This window comes from Eublepharis macularius, chromosome 12, assembly GCF_028583425.1.
Source record: "Eublepharis macularius isolate TG4126 chromosome 12, MPM_Emac_v1.0, whole genome shotgun sequence".
NCBI classification, from domain to species: domain Eukaryota; kingdom Metazoa; phylum Chordata; class Lepidosauria; order Squamata; family Eublepharidae; genus Eublepharis; species Eublepharis macularius.
This window is the reverse complement of record NC_072801.1, coordinates 19,000,199-19,022,014: the sequence shown is the minus strand read 5'-3', so window position 1 is coordinate 19,022,014 and position 21,816 is coordinate 19,000,199. Positions and strand designations below refer to the sequence as shown.

Sequence of the window (21,816 nt, the reverse complement as noted above, 5' to 3'; positions counted from 1 at the left end):
AGTTGTTGTAACTTGCTCATGGTGGGGTTGAATGAGGGCTTCAGCCAGGAAGGTTAGCAGAAAGGGGAAAATCAGCACACCTTTGAACCTGGTGTTGGTGCTTGTATGTGAGTGGAAAGCTGATCCATTGGTCCATCCAGCTCAATATTTTCTACTCTGATTGGCTCTCTAGGGTCTAAGGGGTAGAAAGGCCTTTTGCGCTCAACACTTGAGATCCTTTAACTGGAGATGTTGTGAATTGAACCGGGGACCTTCTACACAGAAATCATGTCCTTCTCCCGCAACGCCTTCCTTAGACCCCACAATCACTTTCGATGCTACCTGTGCAGAAAGAATGAATTGTGGCAGCCTTACATGAAAGGAAATCCAACCATCCTGATTCAAATCTGCTTCTCACTCCTTTGATCTTCCATAATCCCTTTTAAGGCTCTAAGCCTTCAGCGCAGCAGCAACAGCCAGCAGTAAACCAGGGTCTCCAAAGCATCAAAGCCAATATAAATTAACTGAGAAGGTAACAATATTGATGCATATAACAAAACCCTAAGTACGGTCCTGCTGTGTAGCTCCTGTGATGCTTAATATGTCAGTTGTATGCTTTGCTTCTGCATTTCTTCAGCTCTGTATTGGATTTCTGCTGGTTTTTAAATCTTTGCAGAATTGCACATATACACCCATTACATGTTTATTGAAGTGTCTTTGATATAGACTGTACTGACTCATACAACGTAATCCACCTTGAGTGTCAGTGAGAAAGGTGGACTATAATGCAGACAGACAGACAGACAGACAGACAGACAGACAATAATTGGAAGGGGGATTTTTCAAGAGGCTCAAATTGTAGTCTGAGAATAATCTTCATCGATTCAATTCTTTCCCTTTTGCCTGTTTCAGGAGCATAAATAGCCCAACTAATTGATAATAGGGGTCAGGCCAAAGAAACCCACTTGCAGAGGATTCTTTACCAAGAGCCCAGTTCCTAGAGGGCAGGAGATCCAAAGGAAAATATGGGAAGCAGGACTTGCATATAACACAGGTATCTCTGTTCACTGCAGACAAGTCCCACCTTTGCACAGAACTGGATTTTCCTGGATGCATGGGAATTCCTTTCATCAAAACAATTGCCCAACAGGTATACAACTCTTTAACTCCTTTTACATAAATCAACCAACTTATTTAAGATGTTTATATCCCATATATTTTTTTTCAAAAAACTTTCTTCTTCTTCTTCTTCTTCTTCTTCTTCTTCTTCTTCTTCTTCTTCTTCTTCTTCTTCTTCTTCTTCTTCTTCTTCTTCTACCACCACCACCACCACCACCGGCTCTGGCCTCTGCCAGTTGAAAGTCCTAGGGCTACTGGAGTTTGCATCCTCCATTGCCAGCGCCGGCATGGCAACATCCACTTGGTCCTTGCTGGATTATAAATACTCACTTCTTGTTCTCAAATCAACCTCCTTCCCCCAACATCTCCATCCACGCTTCTTCCCTTGTGCAGAGTCTCTTTTTAGAGCTCAAAGCAAATCCGACGGCAGCGGCCCCGTCTCTTTGTGAGACAACTGCTGTCTGAACAGTGGGAAATAATATAACAAAATAGATGGGTGACCACAAGCTCCAAGAGGCATCTGCCAAGCCCCCAAAGTTAAGCCTTTATTTTTAAAAGGCAGAGCGAGACTCAGGACTCCAAGTTGTCTCCTTCAGGGTCTATGCAATTTTCTAACAACTATGCTTTGTTTTTTTAAAAAGGCAGCCACAATATAATTTAAATTGTACAGAACTGCCATTAAATTACACCATCACGTTTGGAGCATTTCAGCCAAAGACACTCAGGATCTTAAGTTGGTTGCTTATAATTATATATTAGCTAATTTATTATTGATTTAGTGTTTGTTGTGCAAATAAACAGGTGTGGGGAAGGAACACCCGCCATGGATAACAAAGGAAGGATAACACATGCATTTTCAGATTTGTGGAAGAAGAGGAGAAATGGGATCAATTTTCTTTTGGTAGATTACTTGTCAGATGGAAAACTGAAATATAATTTATGGTGTGACATTTCCAACAGCAAATACCTTCTAGCATAAGCAATTAACATTGGCTCTTTCGGCAGGCCTTGGAGGATTACTCATAGGGTGGGTGCGCTGAATTACAACAACACATGAATAACAACACAGCGCTCTTCTATCTTGGTTCAATTATATTGAATTGCTGTGGCAAAACATCTGTGACAAAAATGTATTAAGTGGACGTGAACTTTGCAGTGACTTGGCCATGGGGCGGTGCTGCCCCACTGTGAAGGAAATGCACCTCGACCCCCTTCACGCTGGTCTCCTCCAAATCCACTCCCCATCTATGTTCATGGCGGTCACTGTGTCCCATAACAGTGGATCCCCTCTTTGGCTTTTCTCTACAGGGATGATACTCAAACTCCTGAAGCATCTTGGTTGCCCTCTTCTACACTTTACCCAGCTCCATCGTATCATTTTGGAGATACATAGATCAGGGCTGTACTTGGCATTCTAAATAACGCTGCACTACAGATCTACCCTAGGGCACTGCAAAACTGGCTGTTTTACTTTCAATCCCTTTTCTAAAAATCCCCAGTGTGGAGTTTGCCTTTGTCACTGCTGCCACACACTTACGCGTCTCCCAGACATTCATCTAGGTTTGGCCCTATAAGCATCTGTTCTGAGAAGAACTCTCATCAGTGAACCAGTACGGTGTAGTAGCTAGACCAGGGGCTGAGACCCCCAGGTCTGAATCCTCCCTCTGTTACGGAAGGTCTCCAATCACACTTTCTCTGCCTAATGTACCTCACAGGGCTGTTGTGGGGATGAGATGGAGGAAAGGAACATTATGTCAGCTGCTAAGGCAGGGTACAAATAAAGTAAATAAATGAATATCTCAAGCATTCCATAGATAGATAGATAGATAGATAGATAGATAGATAGATAGATAGATAGATAGATAGATAGATAGATAGATAGATAGATAGATAGATAGATAGATAGATAGATAGATAGATAGATAGATGGATGGATGGATGGATGGATGGATGGATGGATGGATGGATGGATGGATGGATGGATGGATGGATGGATGGATGGATGGATGGATGGATGGATGGATGGATGGATGGATGGATAGATAATTCCAAAAGAGAACTTCTCCACAGGACACTTGATTGCATAGCTGAAATGTTCTGATAATTAAGAAGTAGTTTTTCACATTTAAGTTACTTAATGGCCACTCCGACTGCGTGCATTAACATGTGACAATCCAGAACTCCTGGCTGAGTGAAGGGGAAAAAGCCTGGGGTCATCATGTGCTCTACAGGCAGGGCTCAGGAGCTGAGGCCACCGTGCTTTGCATCACCATGAAACTCAGGTTCTGTGTTGTGTCGTAAAGCAAGACGGTCAAGAAGCGGACAGCAGCCGCTCTCATGTCCTGCTTGCCTGCTTGCACTTTATTCTAAAGCAGTTCTCCACCAAGGGGATTAGCTATGACACAAAGGAGGGCAGGGAGAGGAACCAGGCTCAAGTAATCCTATAAGCATAGCCCAGTCGATATATCTTTAATATGATCCCACGAAGCCAATTAAAGCTTACAGGAAATCCTATCTCAAATTCCATGCTTCAACATGATTGGCCCTGCATCTACTAAACACTTCATTAAATAAGATATTTGCAGTGATGTTTCCCTGCTTTTCTAGGCTGGGTTTGAAGTGATTATTCTCTCCCTTCTCCTACTGCCTGCACAGCCCCCTCTAGCTGGCTTGCCGCAGTGCAACCAGGCCTGACTAACTAGGTCTGCCAGCTCCGGGTCCAATCCAGTCTGGTGTAGGGTTGCCAGCTCCAGGTTGGACAATTCTTGGAGATTTTGGGAGTGGAGCTTGGAGTGGGTGGGGTTTGGGAGGGGAGGGGCCTCAGCAAGGTACAATGCCATAGAGTCCACCCTCCAAAACAGCCATTTTCTCCAGGGGAAACTGATCTCTGTCGGCTGGAGACCAGTTGTGATTCCGGGAGATCTCCAGCTCCCACCTGGAGGCTGGCAACCCTAGTCTGGTGGCATCAGGCCATCTGCAGCTGGAGGCTCTCAGTCAGGGCTGACTTCCTACTCTTGAGGAGAACCACTCATCATGAGATTCTTTCTGATGTTAAAAGGATACTCAAAAAGGATGGGAACCACTGCCAGAGAAGGGAGAGGCTGGACTAGAACTTGTCCTTCCAGCACTCGGGAGCCATTTTTTAAGCCAATGCCCAAATACGAACGAAACGTCGAAAGACAACAGTGGAAACTGGAGAACCAAAACTGTTAGCAAGAATACAAAAAGAAACTAAACAGGGAACATTTGTTTGCATCTCTAACCTAAGGAAGGACCACCTCAATCCTTCAGAGACCCCAGCCGCTACACCTTCTCCTTATGCAGGCAATACCCCTGAGTTCACTCGGCATTCATTGATGCTCTCAGAACTTGATTCTCACTGCTGATGCTAAACTTTTAATGCTTGTATCCCGTTAATAATGAAGTCAGATGCCAAAAGATATAAAAGTATTGATTTAGCTTCTGATCTTGCTTTCCTCTATAACATAACTCCCTTAAATTGCTATGAGTGCGCTCCTACTGGGTAGATTCTGCATTGTTTAATTCGTCTTGTTAAAATGCTTATTTTTTTCCAGCATTGTGTCAGCTCTGTTTTGGACTTCTGCCTGTTTTCAAATTTCTGCACCCCATACCCTATTGTGCACTTTGTTGAACGTCCCAGCCATTAATTGTATTGATTTCCACTGTGTATTCAGCCATGTGTCTCAAAGAGAAAGGTGGACTATAAATAATGTATATAAAATAAATAAAAAACAGATAATGACTCGAACTGTGTCAGTCTCCAGTACAAAGCACAACCCCACTGTTTATGGAAAACCAATAACCAAATATTCGTTTAGGCGGGAAGGCTGACCAAAATTTGCTTTTAAAAATGAGTTCTGCTATCTCCCATGAACAGCCACAGGCAGTGTGGGGAAGGAGTCATCTAAGGCAACCCGAGAAAGGGCTTTCTTGGTCATGGCACCAAATCTTTGCAATTCCCTCCCTAGGAAGGTATGTCTACCTCCCTCCATTGGTGCCTTCCACCAGCTGGTGAAGACTTTTCTGTTTCTTTTGATGAGCCCCCAAGTAAACTTCCCTTGGCCTTCCTCCCTTGCTGTGTCTTAGGTTTGTCAGGTCCCTTGACTCCTCCGGTGGGACCCTGGGAGCCTGGCACCTACCTCGCTGCGCTCCAGGGTTGCACACCCTCCCGGCTTACGCAATGATGTCACTTCCAAAAAGTGATGTTATTGTGTGGGTCAAAGGGCGACCTGGAAGTGCTCTCATGCTCAATCGGCCTGCTGTGGGGCACATTTCAGCTGAAAACGGGCCCGTTGTGGGACGCATTTTGGGCTGAATCGGGTCACTGTGGGCGCAGGAGTGCACTGTGCTGCCTGGGGGCATGCTGTGCCACCCAAAGGGACACCTCAGGAAACGTGCCCCCCCACCAGCCAAGTATGTGGGCGTGGGGGGGAAGGGTGGGAGCAGGGGATCCCCCACCCCGGGCAAGGGAACGGCAGCCCTACTGTGTCTATACATTTTTATTTTATTGTTAAATATTTAGATACACATTTTAAACACTGTTTTAATACTTTAAATGTTCTGTCCGTAGTTTGCCATTTGGGGACCCTATTTGGGTGGAAATGTAGCATATAAATATTTTAAATAAATAAATTATGAGCACACCCCTCCTAGCCTATATACAAGCAACCACTGGATTGTGAACATGACATCTACATAGGCAGCAGGTGTACATGGTGCAGACTCAGTCTCCATGACTGGGAATATTCAAGAAAAGCAGTGTTCCTAATCCCGACTCTGCTCCCAATTGGCAACAGTGTGTGGGTGGAGGGCACATACAGCACGCTTGTACCTGCACTCCCCTCTGTGTGTGTTTATTTCAACGTGCATAATGTTGTCTGCAGAGGGTTTCTATAGCAGCTATTCCACCAGAGACAAACAGTGGTAATGTTAATAATTCTTCCATTTTCAAAGTGCTTTGGGGGCTTTTTAAGTTGAAAAGGCTACTAACAGCTGTACAGAAAAAAATGTATGTCCCCTTAGTTCACTCTGTTTAAAAGGACTCAGTTATGGTTGCTGTGGGATTCAGGGAGTTTAGAAAGACTGTAAAAGCATAAAAGCACAGACTATGTCAAACTGACATTTAACTCTGCTGCCTTAAAATGTCATCAACTAGATTAAAGTAAGATGACTCCCATATTTTGAAATGCATCAAAACTTCTGCTGTGATTCAGCCACGGGATCTGGCAGTGATCAGACATACAATTGCAGATTCCTCCACGCAACGCTACCCCTTTTAAAAAATTTTTGCTTTTCATTGTTATGAAAATCCCCAGCAAGGAGTCCACTCGCAGCCAATTTTGTGGCCGAGGAAAGAACAATCTGTAAACAGAAGAAAATAGATCTAATGCTAACTTAATTAATCAAAACAATAATAGAGGGTATTTGTTGCTAATTGTAGACCGTGCTGGTTTTGACAGATAACAGCAACTGGAAGTTAAAAAAAAAGGTCCAAACAGAAATTCCTGTCCTGGAAGGGCGCCTAATCTAGAGTAATGGGCTGACCCCCTTTACTAGACTGGCACAGCAATAAAACCTCTGTATCTCCAAACAGCAGAGCCATTCGTCCTTGTCATACTTAGCTCTGTTTCTCACCATCCATCCAAGGGGCAAGGTAATAGTCAATGATAGATGGACCAAAGAGAGAAACAGCGAGTTCCTAGCCCAAATGCACATCCCACTGAAAGCCATGAAGAATGCACACATTTGAATGTATGCGTGGTTGCGCATCCAACTGCAGGCCCCGCCCCCTCCTTGCAATGTACAATTGGATTCAATTTTGGAATCTGCTCAAAATCCAGAAGTTCTCTGGTTTGAGTGCTGGGGATTTGCAGGGATCTTTGGGATGGAATCACAGTAGAAGATTTAGTTCACCAAACAGATGTACTTTGATAGTAACATCAAAGTTCATTAACGGTGCCTGCTTAGGGTTTGGGGGGGTTAAAAGTAGTTTTGTTTGTAATGTTGCAGGTCCTGGCTGACCATTTGCTCTGTTATGCTGATGCCTCAGACGGATTAGCTGATGTTCCTCAAAAGTAGGTTTGGCATTCCTCCCGGTGAAGGTGGGGGATCCTTCACCCCCAGCTACTGCCCCCCACTGCCTCTTACCTGGCCAGCAGGGAGAATAAATGTACAAGGACGTCATGCTGGGTGTAAAATGTGCTCCCACGTGCTCTGGAGCGCCCCCACACGTGCCTGCATTGTGCCAGGAATGACATCATTCCTGGCACGACACGAAAGTAATAAGTCGCGCTAAGGGCTGATTTAGTGTAAATAAACCCCAAATTTACTGTTTGGGGCAGATTTTCACTCCATCAGCCCCAAGCACGACCCATTACTTCGGTATTGGGCCAGGAATGTGATGCGGAGCACTCTGGAGCATGCACGAGCTTTGCACATGTGCAAGATAAGTACCCCCCCGCATGACTCCCCAGATGTCCCCCAACCCCCAGTCCCCCCCATGGACTTGGCAACCCTACCGAAAAGGGTGATAATTTCTAGGAGTTAATCTGTTCAGGAGAGGTTGGAGAAGGGAACCCTTCTACCTGTAGGGAGAAAAGGCAAATTTAGTTTGTAATAGGCAGAGAAAGAGGCAGACAGAGAGCTGTGAACTGCTGTCTACCTTGTGTATTTATAAACAGAGCAATTGCAAAAAGCCATAAGGCTTTAGTCTTCTCTTCTACAAAGGGAACCACAAGCTACTTCAGAGCCTTAAAGACAAAATCTACTTTTAAAAAAATAGCAAATTAACTTTTAAAAGCTGAGGTTGAGATGGTGCAAAAGTAGGGCTGCCAGGTCCCCTGGTGGGGGCGGGGGATCTCCCACTCCCAGCCTCTGCCCCCTGCCACCATTTATCTGGCTGGCAGAGGGGAAATGCCCCAGGGAACAGGCCCAGGAGGCAAGAAACCTCCCGAGGCAGCGCATAGCGGGTGGGCTCCCCCATCGATCCACAAGCCTTCACTTCAGGCTTGTGAAGGGCAGGAGCATGCCTGCCACCAGCTGCGATGATGTCACTGCTGGAAGTGATGTCATTGTGCCTGCTGGGAGTGTGCGTGCTTAGCGCTTGTGAGAGAATCAGCAAGGTGTCAGGTCCTCCCCCTCCTGCTGGGAGGTTAAGGGGACCTGGCAACTCTATGCAGAAATTTAACCAATCAATAAGAGTAACTGAATAATAACACAAGACAAAGAGGTCAATCAGAAGGGAGCTCTGGCTCTTGAGAACTTACCCTCTGAAAATCTTGATGGTCTCTAAGGTGCCACTGGTCTCAAATCCTGATGTTCCAGTGCAGACAGGGCCGGATCTAGGGTTGCTGGCACCCAGGGCAACCCAAGTCCGGCTCCTTGCGTGTGCGCACAGCGTGCGCACTCTTGGCGCTGCATGATGACATCACTTCCATGACATCATGACGCGGGGAGGAGCGTGCCGCCCAGCCACCCACGCTGCCATTCACCTGCCCTGCAGGACAGGGGGTGTGCAGCAAGCCGGGCGCCCCCTGTCCTGTGGGGCAGGCAAATGGTGCGGGCGGCCTCCCAGCCACCCGCGCTGCCACCTGCATGCTCCTGGCAGCTGGGAGCTGCCCCCGGCGCCCCCTCTTTGGCGGTGCCAGGGGCAGACTACCCCCTCCCCCCCATCGATCCAGCCCTGAGTGCAGACCAACACAGCTACCTTCCTAAACCAATCACACATATATCACTGAGAACTTAAACAGTCAGTGAACCATCATAAAAAGCCACAAAAGGAAAAAAAACTGCTAAAAAACTTCAATTAAAGTTAGAAGGCAAGAATAGAAAAGAGTCTAGTAGCACCTTTAAGACTAACCAATTTTACTGTAGCATAAGCTTTTGAGAATCACAGTTCTCTTCATCAGATGCAGACTAACATGGCTAACTCCTCTGGATCTATGACCAAGGGGAGAATAAGCACTCCACAAACTTAAAAGAATGAAAAATTTAGAATTTGGTGTATCCCTAATTCACATCCCATGGTGAAGAAAAGACAAGCCAATTGCCTTGACAATTCCTCTGTTCCCTACCAAAGAGAAGCAGAGTGGATATACAATGCTTATATGAGTAGAGTAGAAGAGACCCTCCCCCAAATGGTTATTTCACAGCAAAAACCATGAACATTTGGCAAACTACTAAAAAAGATCCATTCTTTTTAAACAAAAGATTAACATTGCTTCAGATTAAGAGAATACTTTAAAAAACTCTACAAGTATTTAGTGAGACCATAATTACATGGCCCCTTCTGCCTTCCCAAAGGAACATACGGACGTTTTACAGCGAACCGAATTTCAGCGCTTCTGTGAACCCAATGTGTTGTCCTTTTAATTACACATATGCCTGCTGAGGACATATGACAGAGTCGTGCAAAACTCATTTGCTATCAGCATGAGAGCAAGAATTAATACTAAATATTACACCCTACTTACTTATCTGGGCTATCAATTATCCTGAGACAGGACAAAATGGATATTTCAAAACGCTTAACGTGCCAGGAAACAGAAAGTAGAACTAAAACAAGCATGGTACATGGTAACCGAAACTTCACAGACTACCCTTCATCACTGTGTGCACAAGGGACTTGCTTCCCCCCCCCCCTTTTAAGTCTTTTTTCCCTTTTAAGCATATGAAAAGTATGAGAGAGGCAGGGACAAAAACAAGTCCTTCCAAATACAACTAAGAGTAACAGTTGGACTGAACTGAACAGAGAACTTTCACGAACAGGGCCTTTAGGCGCACACAGAGAGTTCTACTGAACATGCCCACTGCAAATCTACTGACATTTGCAATGGGATCAAGGTGTGAGAACACAGCTGAACCAATTTGCTCCTCTGTCAAAGAAGACAGGAAAACCCAGCTTTTATCTAGGGATTCCTTGTTTCCTTCTGAAACTGTTCAGGTCAGGCTGGCTCTGTAGCAAGCAGCTGGCCGAGAATGACAACTTAAACACCATTCACTTTTTGTCAAACATAAACATGACCAGATGAGGCATTCGTTACCCAGCCAGCCATGCCTAACAGAGAGCTTTCTAAAGACACCTTATCACATGGAACACTGAAGGAGAAACCTGGCTTTCCACAGGTGCAGCAGACTGTACCTTTTCAGAAGGAAGGTAACAGAGATTGCCATTCCTAAATGATGCCTTCCACATAAATAAAACATACTTCCCTGCAAGTATAAAACTAGCACATCAGGGAGAGGTTCACCTCCAGCCCATTCCCTGATGCACTGCTTTCTACTTGCAGGGAGTTGCGTTTTTTAAAAAAAACCATGGAATGCTCTTGGACATTATTCCCATCCCCCAGCTGCCTGAGGCAGCAATTCTACCAACTCTACCATCTTATTTTGCTGTGTAGGATCAGGCCTAATTTCTCCTGAGTTCTTCCTTGGTCTCACAAATGTGCTATTAACCAATCACCAGGCCCTTTCAACAAACATTACTTTTATGGGTTATTAAACTGCAGCCATGTGCTTCCCAGATCAGAGCAATAAGTTTTTTGAAGAAGAGTAGTCCAAGATGCTGAAAGAGCAGTACTTTCTAAAGCCTGAACTTCCCACTATGTTAAAGGGTCTACCGAGTACCGTTGTATATTTTCTGTTATAGCTTCATTCAATTTAATCTGAAGAAACAGAGCAATCTTTTTCTTCCCTTCTGGATAATTACAAGAAAATAGGCCTTAAAAGCAACAATACCTGGTACAAAGCAGCACTGGGCTACTGTGTGTTTATGCCATGCCTGAATAATCACTTTAAAATACCTGTTTTGTGAGCATCTAAGCTTTCTGATGTGCCACTGCAGTCAATATTGAGCTTCCCCAATAATTAATAGAAGGGTGTACTATAGATCTTGGTTTTATAACTTGGAAGCAGATTTCGTGCCCAATATTATGAATTTGGCTTTGGAAAAAATGATGATTTAAAAATAATAGCCATGGCTTTGGATTTTGTTTTACAGCCAGTGCAATCCTAAACAGTGTTACACCTAAATACTTAGGACTGCGCTGTTAGTTTCTCAATTCCTCCCTGGACTGTATTTCAGAATGAGGCTGGGTACCACATACCTGAATGATTCCTGAAATTCAAATTCCCTGTCTCTGAAAATCAGCATGTTACTCACAGGGGCTTCTGACATGGGTACATTCCTTCTGGGGAAAACCTAGAAGTGACAACATGCCTCTCTAGGAATTGCTGGAAACTCTATGGTACAAGTAGCAGCCACCTCCCATGCCTCTGCTCCCCCTCACCCAGGCTGGGCCTGATAATCCTAGTGAAGTAACTCCCAGGGAGGTGAGGCAATGTGGGGCCATTGTATTTACACCCAGAAGACTTGTTAAAAGCTATTTTCTTGCCATTTGATTGGAGAAAGGTTTGGTGGGTTGCAGCTAACATTTGCTGGGAGAGTTCAGACCAGGTCACTGTAAAAAAAATTATAACATTCAGGGGTTCTTTTGTTCTTAGAGGAAAATATTTTTTAATCAATATATTTGTTGTGTGTTAATTTGACTTCCCTACATGTCTGAGGAGGTCTAAGAAACGACAAGATCAAGGCTGTGAAAAAAACCCCACATTTCATTGAGATGGGGAAAAATGTTTTCTTCAAGGAAATGGACAAGAAAATTTCCTAACACTGACTAAGCAGGGATTCCAGTGCAAACACAGGGAACAAAAATAGGTCATGGTAATTATTTTATTTCCATGTTATTTATGAGCTATGATATGAAGTCTTTTAAACGCTGATTTCCATTGTGGTTGCCATATTGTTTGATTGCCTAAAATGTGACCAGATTCTGGGCCTACGGCTATGCATCCTGCTAGGCCATTAACAAGCCTGTATAGTCAAGCTTTTACTTTGTTTTTTAAAAAAATCTCTAGCCCTTATGGATTCCAGGGTTTTTCCCCAGCTTTTTTCCAGCGGGAACAGGGCTTTTTTTCAGCAGGAATGCAGTGGAACGGAGTTCCGGCACCTCTTAAAAATGGTCATATGGCTGGTGGTCCCGCCCCCTGATCTCCAGACAGAGGGGAGTTTAGATCGCCAGCCGAGCACGCTGGTGGCGGCGAGAGGGACAAGGAGCCGATCGCCACTGCCAGCACCCTCTGACCACTGCCGGTGCAGTTGGCTCCCTCTCACTGCCGCCAGTGTGCTCAGCTCCCTCTGGCTGCAAAGTGCATTTAGGGGAGCAAGAGGAGCATGCTGGCAGAAGCCAGAGGGACAAGGAGCAGATCACCGCTGCCTGCTCCCTCTGACTGCCGCCCGTGCAATTGGCTTCCTCTTGTTGCCGCCTGCATGCTCAGTTCCCTCTGGCTGTGGAATACTGTTAGGGGACCAAGGGGAGCTGGCAATGGCGAGACGGAGTCAAGTGGACTAGACGAGATGCCTAGAGAAAGAACCTCTGCCAGGGAGAAGAGGGATTCTCTCCCTCTTTTTCCAGGCAGAGGTTCTTTCTCACTACACTTCCCATGGAACCTTGCGGGAAACCGACGTGTATCCTCCACACGTCTGGCGTCTCGTCTGTTTTGGCTCTGAGATTACTCCTGTCCTGTATGGTTCCTCATGTCTCCCTGGGTTTGCCATGCTGTTGCCAGCAATAAAAGCAGAGCACTGCCAGAGAAGCCCGAAGTCATTACATATACTGGGCATCCTGCTCCCCCTTAATGTAAACAAATACATATATAAGGCAATATTAGAAAGTTTTTGGGATAAAGAAAGTGGGAATAACACATGTGAAGCAATCTGAACAGTTACGCAATTCAAACATTTCGACACCGGAGGAAATTAAGGCAATCCTCTCTTTCTTCCCCTGTCGCATCAACACCTCTTTGATCACGTCTTTAGAATGGAAACTCTGAGCTAGTTCACTTCAATAAGCTATTTTTCCCTAGCCCAACAGCAACATTTAAAAAAGAGTCGCATGTAATTTATTACTCTATTTTTTGGATTCCTTCCACTGAACTATGTTTTTTATTTCCCCACCACCAAAATTAGCAACTGTCCTTCACCTGCCAGAGGACTCTTGCTTTGCTGTTAGCCAACCAAATCAAAGAGCTGAGATGAATTCCACTCTGCTGTCATAAAACAACTTATTTTTATGGGGTTTTTTTTCCATCACGTTGCAGCTGACTTATGGTGACCCTGTAGGGTTTTCAGGGCAAGAGGCAAATAGGTGGGTTGCCATTGCTTGCCTCTGTGTAGCAACCCTGGAAGTCCTTTGGGGGTTGCCGATCCAAGTACTAACCAGGACCAAGCCTACCTAGCTTCCCAGATCTGACAAGATCAGCCTAAACGACACAAACAATATCCTACCTTGGTTCTTCCCCCACAGTATTCTGTCTCACTTCATTCAGACCAGAACAATGCAGGGCTTTTTTTCAGGGGGAATGCGGGGGAACGGAGTTCCGTCACCTCTTGAAGATACTCGGCAATAGTGCTTGAAAATAATATGATTTCAAAGAATCCCGTATGTTTCTTCCTCATTTCCCTCTTGAGAGTTCCGCCACCTCTTTTCCCAGAAAAAAAACCCCCTGGAACAATGTATACAACTTTGACAGCCACTCTGTTTTACTCCCCCCGCCCCCCGGTATTTTGGTGGACAAGCTCTGAAATCTTCAACTGCAAATTCTGTATGGTCTAGATTGCCAGCCCAACACTGGAACTTAGAGATAGCAAGGACAAGGAACTACTAGATCAGCATCATGCTCATGTCACTTTCATTATGAACCAGAAATGACATCACTGCACTGGTGCAATGCTCTAGGGTTCATTAACTATAGAGTTTTGAGTAAATCCTAGAGTACTGCACTGATGCAATGACATAACTTCTGGTTCACAATGAAAGTGACCTTTGGGTGCTGGTCTGACACTGAATCACCACCTGCATTTCTACTCCACCACCCATCAAGCAGAGTTCCTCTGTTCGAACTTGAGAAATGGCAACCCCAATATGGTCTAATACATGGACCCCCCTAATAGGAATCCCATTCCCCCGGTGGGGGCAGGGGATCCCCCCACTTCCACCCTCTGCTCAGCCACCATTTACCTGGCTGACGAGGGGGGGAAGGTGCAGGAACGGGCCTCCCAGGTGTGCTCCTGAAGTGACGCAAGGACGTCACTTCCTGGGAGTGACATCATGGCATCATTCCAAGAGCGCACCCATGCCGGTGCAATAACATCACTTCCCAAAAGTGACGTCTTCCAAAGTGCACAAAGACCATGACGGGAGCAGCAAAAAGGTAAGCACTGGGTCTCTACCCTTCTGCTGGGAGGGTAGGGGGACCTGGCAACCCTATCCCCTAACCTTATTGGGTCCATTGGCAAGTTTGAGTTTTTGCAAAAGGGTGGAGTGTGCCAATACAAAATGGCTACCATGGGGTGGAGCCAATCTCAAAATGTGAGATGTGCATGTGGGAGGGATTATCAATTCTGCTTTGGGGAAGAGATGCTGTTTGGTTTCCGTTTCCAAAGACAGGAAGAGGTTGGCAAGCTAAGAAAATCTGTGTCTGTGGCTACAATGCACTTGTTTGGTATGAGCCCAGTAGCAAGCAACCCAAACTTTTCTGCCTTTCTCCTGTTCCGTTCAAGGCCCTTTGAATACCCTCTATCCTTTAAAGGAGGAAAAGCACTTACTTTAAAAACACAGATTTCCCCCTTTAAAATGGCAACAACAAAAGAAGTCCAGTTTTGAACAGTGAAACCAAGTGGAGGCTGAAGGAGTTAAACACTCTCTTCCCTTCCCTGCACGGCCCTAAGATGCACCGAAGCTGCAATTTTCATTTTATACATGTAAAGAAAAGTGTGATCTTTGTCTCATCTATCTGAGCCCAGAGATTCTTTGACGGGAGAAGCTAAGGACAGAAGACAGGTTCATACGGACGCCAGCTTTTGGGCTCCGCTTATGAACATATGAAGCTACCGTAATCTGAATCAGATACTTGACCCATCTGCACAGTACTGTCTATATTAACTAGCAAAAGCTTTCCAGGGTCCCCGGTGGAGAAAGATCTTTTCCTGCATCTGACCCCTGACTTTCTGCATGCATAGCAGGTGTTCTGTCATTGAACCGTGGTGGCTCCTTCTCCAAATATCCAGTGGCCTTGAAACCTCAAGAGGCACATTCACACAAGTCAGCCACTTCCCCCCCGCCCTTATGCCGTCTTACCTTCCAGAGGACAGAAACGAGTCACCAGCTCCGGCATTAGCTTCCCCTGCTTGTGCTGACAGTACATCTCCGCAATCTCCTGCCGGCACTGTTTTGACTTGGCTCTGGACAAAGCCGATATTGCCTCCTTGCCTGAAATCTCACATTTTGGGGGCGGCTCGTACCTGATCTCAGGTGAGCCGTTGCCCGACTTTTTCAAGTGATGCTGCTTGGGAGATCTATGAATATCCTTCAAGTTGCTGCTGTTCTTCAAGGCCTGGTTGTTGTAGCGCAGCACTTCGTTAGAGCTCTTCCCCAGGAGAGAATTCTCCTTCATCTTTTCCTCCTGCTCCAGTTTTTTCCTCAAGTGCTCCTTCTGTTTGCTAAGGGGCTTTTTCATCAGCTCTGGCTGGCGTTTTTGCTTCTGCGTCCTAGGAACAAAGTTGCTAGTATCGATATTCTCAAAGTCCTTCGGAACTGAGTTTTCATTATTGCTGTCCGTTCGCATTTTCTCTTTGGGGCGGTGGAAGAAGTAACCGTCCTGTGGAAGAATGAGGGGAAAGGCACACCATTAAAAGTTGCATTCTGATTATTTAAGCAATTGGGGGGGGGGGTGAGACAGATGGGCCACCAAACCGACCCTCTGCTTGGGGGGGAGGAGGTGTTGTCCCCTCCCCACCAGACTGTTTTCATCTGGTAACTGGCCACCTTGCCCCATGGACTTGTTTTGATGTCGTATGGATGTGTAATATGGGCGACTACCTTAATAGATTTTATTGATTGATGTTTTAATTTGCTAACATATTTTTATTGTATAATTGTATTTATTACATTTTGTGATCCCCTCTCAGCCCGTGTGCAGGGAGAGAGGAATATAAATTCAATTAAAAAAAATAAAAATAAATTTTATCTGAGCTGAAGTGGCCCCAAAGGTGCACTTTTTGCCCTGTGATGGGGCTGTACGAACAGTGTTAAGTGCAACCCCACAATGGGGTGGCAGATATTATTATTCTCACCGAATGGCAGCTGGTAAGGCAATCTTATAATCATGATGGGGCAGCTGGGAGCTGGCAGAAGTAACAGTCAGGAGGCAATACGCGGAAGGAGCATCTTATAACTAAATCACATAGGAAACTGCAGGTCTAGGTAACCAGTTTGACGTGCAAAAAGCAACTGCATGCTGACACACCTCAAGACTGTAGACTGAGAGCCAAGCTACAAGTGATGCCTGACACAGGTTGGACACTTGTCAGCTTCCTTCAAGTTTTGATGGGAAATGTAGGCATCCTGGTCTTGCAGCTGTAATGGAGAGCCAAGCTGTAAAACCAGAATGCCTACATTTCCCATCAGCACTTGAGGGAAGCTGGCAAATGTCCAACCTGTGTAAGGCGTCACTTGTAGCTTGGCTCTGAGAGGAAGAAGGATTTTCCCTGACTGGAATCCCCCCCTCTCCAGCTGTTTTAAGTTCTAGGAATGAAAAATTCAGGAATATGTAATTTGCTCATCTTTTTTCCCCTCCTGAGGCTTAAATCAAGCTGGAGGAGAGATACACTGCTGATCAGGGAAACGGCAAGGGGGGAAGAATTAGGGCCAAGCTACAAGTGACAAATGACACAGGTTGGACACTTGTCAGCTTCCCTCAAGTTTTGATGGGAAATGTAGGCATCCTGGTCTTGCAGCTTGGCTCTACAACTGCTGTCCAATGGATTTTTCAACTGTCACTCGTCCAACATTCTGCCAAGCTGCCTACATTTCCCATCAAAACTTGAGGGAAGCTGACAAGTGTCTGACCTGTGTCATTCGTCACTTTTAGTTTGGCCCTTAGCTCCTCTTTCCCTGACGTGGCAGCCCTGATCCATATCGGCCTTCCTTGGTATGGCAGCCCTGACCCGTTCAATTGTGCATGTGCGGAAATGGCCCCTCAGTCAGCATTAGGGTTTCAGGGCTCTGCCTGATTTGCCCCCCCACTCTGTCACCCCTGAACAGCTACCAGGAAGGGCAGTTCCCTCCTCTGCCACCCTACATCAGTGGCTGCAGTCATCTTAAATCTGCCTGTGGAGAAAGTAGGCAGAGAATATCCTGCAGACTAAAAGCCAGGATTAATTTCCCTTTCGGCTCCTATTCTTACGTATTAACATCTGCTCATCTCTTGCTATCGAATGACTTGCCCTAAACTGTTTCAGTGTTTCTCAAGAGCAGATGTTCTTAACACAGCTCTTCAAACTAATTGTAACCACCAATTTAAAACACAACCTTGACTCCAATTTTTAGTTCAGTAAAAAAAAAAAAAACGTGCAAGGTTAAAGCAACAACTCCTCAAAACTAACTGCCACCTCACAAGCTCCCATCTGAATTTTGCTCAAAGAGCAGTTGAAGCATGAGCCAACATTATGGTTTACTCTGTAAATGTTTCCCCAAGTTCTCCCCCAAATCGGCTGCTAGGGGTTCTCTGTCTTCAAAATACCCCCAAAAGTTTTGTTTGGCAGACTGTCTCAATCTTAGACTGGAAGCAAGGCCTTGTATGCTGTGGCCCTGACTCAATGAAACTCCTTGCCAAGACAGGTTTCTCTGAATCAATATAGGCAAGTTTCAAACAAAATCCAATGCCCCATAGGTACTTGAAAGGAGGATAACTCAGAATGCAAGATGACCCCCTTAAATATGTTATACATAAGAAATCTTTAAGGGCCCCGTGGTGCAGAGTGGTAAGCCGTAGTACTGCAGCTCAAGCTCTACTCACAACCTGAGTTCGATCCTGACAGAACCTGGGTTCAAGTAGCCGGCTCAAAGTTGATTCTGCCTTCCAACCTTCTGAAGTCGGTAAAGAGTACCTAAGGTTCCTGGAAGTAAAGTGTAGATGACTGGGGAAGGCAATGGCAAACCACCTTGTAAAAAGTCTGCCAAGAAAACGTCGTGATGCGACGTCCCCCTATGGGTCAGTAATGACTTGGTGCTTGCACAGGGGACTATTATTACCTTTAAGAAGTCTTTTATTATTTGACCTAATTGTAACTTATATGCAAATTTAAGAGGACACTTCTTTTTTTATGGTGTACCTGAAGAAAAAAAATTACCTTTGTATTTCAGCAAATACAATATTTTAACAGCAGGCTTTTGACTGTCTTTTGTTGGCATGATAATTACTTCTGATCTTAAAACAAGATTTTATTGTCATTTGATAATAATAACCAATTTCTTTTGGCTTTTGTATTTCTTTCCATGTTTATTTTACATCCACAGCACAGAAAGGACAGGAAGGTTGGACTGAAATGTTTTGAAATGCTTATCTGGAATATGCTTAGAAGCAAAAATGTAAGCGATCCAGGCAATGTCAAAGTTTAGGATTTCACAGTGTGAGCTTTGGGGGAGCAAAATTAATACCGGTATATATTTAATTCCCTTTGACTTGTCAAAATCTTTCACCTTTTTCAAATCCACTCACAAAAGCTGTTTTGCATTTGAGACTGGCTTTCTGCCGTTTGATCACTGAAAACAAAAAAATGATGAACTTCATCGGAAGAAACGGTTCATATGCCATTACCCTCATTGGAAAACTAGCAGTTTTGGCAGATCTGGACAACAGCAAAGCCAAAAGGAGCAGATGGGAGAAAAAAGAACAGATGTTAATGCAGTTTTGCTGTTTTCCATATGCTTTTCTCTTTTAGTCGTTTTTTAAAAAATGTAAATTGTATTTTAATAACTATAAGTTGCTGAAAACTGAGAGTCCAGGATAGCCATTGAAGAATTTGAAAGGAATCAGGCTGTTGAGTCTATTTAGGAAGGGAATGACAAAAACAATACTTAGAGGAGCTGAACCCCAAAAGATGATAAAACTTGGCAGGTTTTGGCTCAGTCTTGGATGATGGATCCTAGATTCAATTGCTGTATCTCCCATAAAAGGATCTCAGGTACTGGGGCAGCCCTTCCTCCATTTGAGGGCCAATTCACACATTACACAGTCCACTTGTCCCACATCTGGACCTCTGATAGTTTCGTTCTCATAATTCCCTGCTGGGAACTTAGTTCCCAGGTGCATACAGATCCAGTTTGGATCCAGGATGTGGGTGTGAGAAAGGCGAAATATGTTTCTCCCATGGTGTTTTAAGAAAACGGAAGCTGATCCTTGCCCACTGGAAAACTTATATGCACTGATGGCTAGAAGCAAATAGCACTCTCTCCCCCTCCCCTGCACCGGGCAGTTTCTTGTTGGAAAACTGATGTAGCAGGGAAGCTGAAGACCCAATACAAATGGGTCCCTGCATGTCTGAGGACTGCACTCTCAGCATGGAACGCCAGGCTCACGTTTGATCCCAAGTTCTCATATAGGCTGATTCCGCACACGTTGGATAATGCACTTTCAATGCACTTTATCAATCGTTTGAGGCGGATTTTTTGTTCTGCACATGAAAAAATCCGTTCCAAATGATCTATAAAGAGGATTGGAAGTGTATTATCCAACATGTGCAGAATCACTCTTTGTGGCAACATGGACTATGTAATGCGTGAATCAGCCCTGCCCTGGGTGTGCTAGCTCTGTGTGTGTGTTATGTGCTGTTAAGTTGCTTCCGACTTATGGCGACCCTATGAGTGAAAGACCTTCAAAACATCCTATCATTAACAGACTTGCTCAGATCTTGCAAACTGGAGGACGCAGCTTCTTTTATTAAGAACACAGCAAATTCAGACCTACATGGACCAATGGAGACAGAGATAATATTAGGGCAGCTTAATTTCAACAGAGAATTTTAGCCACATAAACTAAGGGCAGGGAAAAGATTAAAAACTGGGTGCCTTCAGATACCTGGTTGTAAACAGGGACATTAGAAAAAGCATTCTATGCTAAAGGTTTCAGGGTCAATTGAAACTTTGCCTCATTTTGTATTTAGTTGTGGCCTGTATTCATCTGTAAGAGCTACATTTATACTGTCCTTATTGAGCAGGTTTCCTCGCCGTTCACATGACTTTCATCTGTTATATCTTTTGGCTTTTAAAGATAGGCATATCACCCTGTCTTTGGTAAAGTTTGTATTTTGTGCTCTTAGAATTATAGGCAGGCACATGTTAAGCATTAGTGGGGCTATTGATTTTATTTGTTTCACCAAGGTACCCTGGAGCACGCAGGCATTCTGATTTTGAACAGGAATAAATTTCAGGTTCAATCTGGTTCATTTCCAGTCCAAAGGTTCCAGGAGTTTCTCCAGGAGGCCTTTAAGAACTTAAGTCAGTCAACAGACAATACTATGCCAAAAGGACCACTAATTCGACTCATTACGAAGCACCTATACCCTATGTTCGCTCTGTGCCATTTGCATCATCTAGGGCAGCCAGTTTCAGGTTGGGGAATTTCTGGATATTTGGGGGGGGGGGGTGGAGCCTAATAGGGTTGCCAGCTCCAGGTTGAGAAAATCCTGGAGATTTTAGGGGTGGAGCTTGGAGTAGATGGGATTTGAGAGGGGACAGGCCTCAGCAGAGTATAATGCCATAGTGCCCACCCTTGAAAGCAGCCATTTTTTCCAGGGGAACAGAACTCTGTCAGCTGGAGATCAGTTGTAATTCCAGGAGATCTCCAGCCACCACCTGGAGGCTGGCAGCTCTAGAGCCTAAAGAGGGTTGGATTTAGTGAGGGGCTTCAGCATGGTATAACGCTATAGAGTCCACCTTCCAAGAGGAGCCATTTTTCCCCAGGGGAACTGATGTCTGTCACCTGGAGATCGGCTGTAATTCTAGGAAATCAGCCACCCTCTGGGGACTGTTAACCTTAACATCATCTCGGCTAATCACCCTGGAACTCTGCACTTGGGTTATTTCATTTGCGAAATCTGTTCAATTTGAACTTCCAAGCTCAAAGTGTGGGCCTTAAATTAATATAATTTAAAATTTCCTCCTATGAGAAACTATCTATTCTAGGGGCAATGATCACTGTCAAAATGTCTAAATTAAATTGTTTAGGGACACAAGAACAGCATTTCTGATTCTACTGCCACTTTTAATAACAGATATCGCCTTTCTGGATCTTTCACTAGGGATAAACTTTTAAACTCTTCCTCAATTTCAATCAAAGCTCTGAAAGCTTTCATATTTGCTGACACTTGATATACTGATCTTGGAAATATTTATATTCTAAAAATCTCTCATTCCCGACCCCCCCATAATGGGTCCCTTGGTTTGTTAAGACATCTTTTTAAAATCCTTCTTCAAAAGACTGGCCAGTGTCGGGGGGTTTGTTTGGCATGGATTATTTAATCCTTTAATGTTTACTGCCAAAATCTTAATTATAGTTTTCAAGAAAGAAAACCCAATATTGACTTTAATTGCCTTCTAATTATCATCCTCAAATTCCTTCTGAATTTTCCTTTCAGGCTAGGCTGTTTTTCTTTCACTGATTCTGTTTTGAGGCACAGGATTAAGTTTAATATCTGGCAATTGTTACGTCTCTGGCACCATCTTCACCTTTAAAAAAAACATAAATTATACATTTTATCTCAGAGTTGTGGGGTTTTTTTTTTAGCCAAGGGTGGCTCCT

The 21,816-nt window shown here is 44.6% G+C and overlaps 1 protein-coding gene across 1 annotated transcript in view; it reads right to left on the bottom strand.

Moving 5' to 3' along the window:
- Positions 1-21,816, bottom strand: part of XYLT1 (xylosyltransferase 1) — a 224,007-nt gene that overhangs the window by 75,931 nt on the left and 126,260 nt on the right. Inside the window, exon 3 of the mRNA XM_054992203.1 lies at positions 15,315-15,834. Coding sequence (XP_054848178.1) covers positions 15,315-15,834 — 520 coding nt within the window. The remainder of the gene's footprint in view (positions 1-15,314; positions 15,835-21,816) is intronic.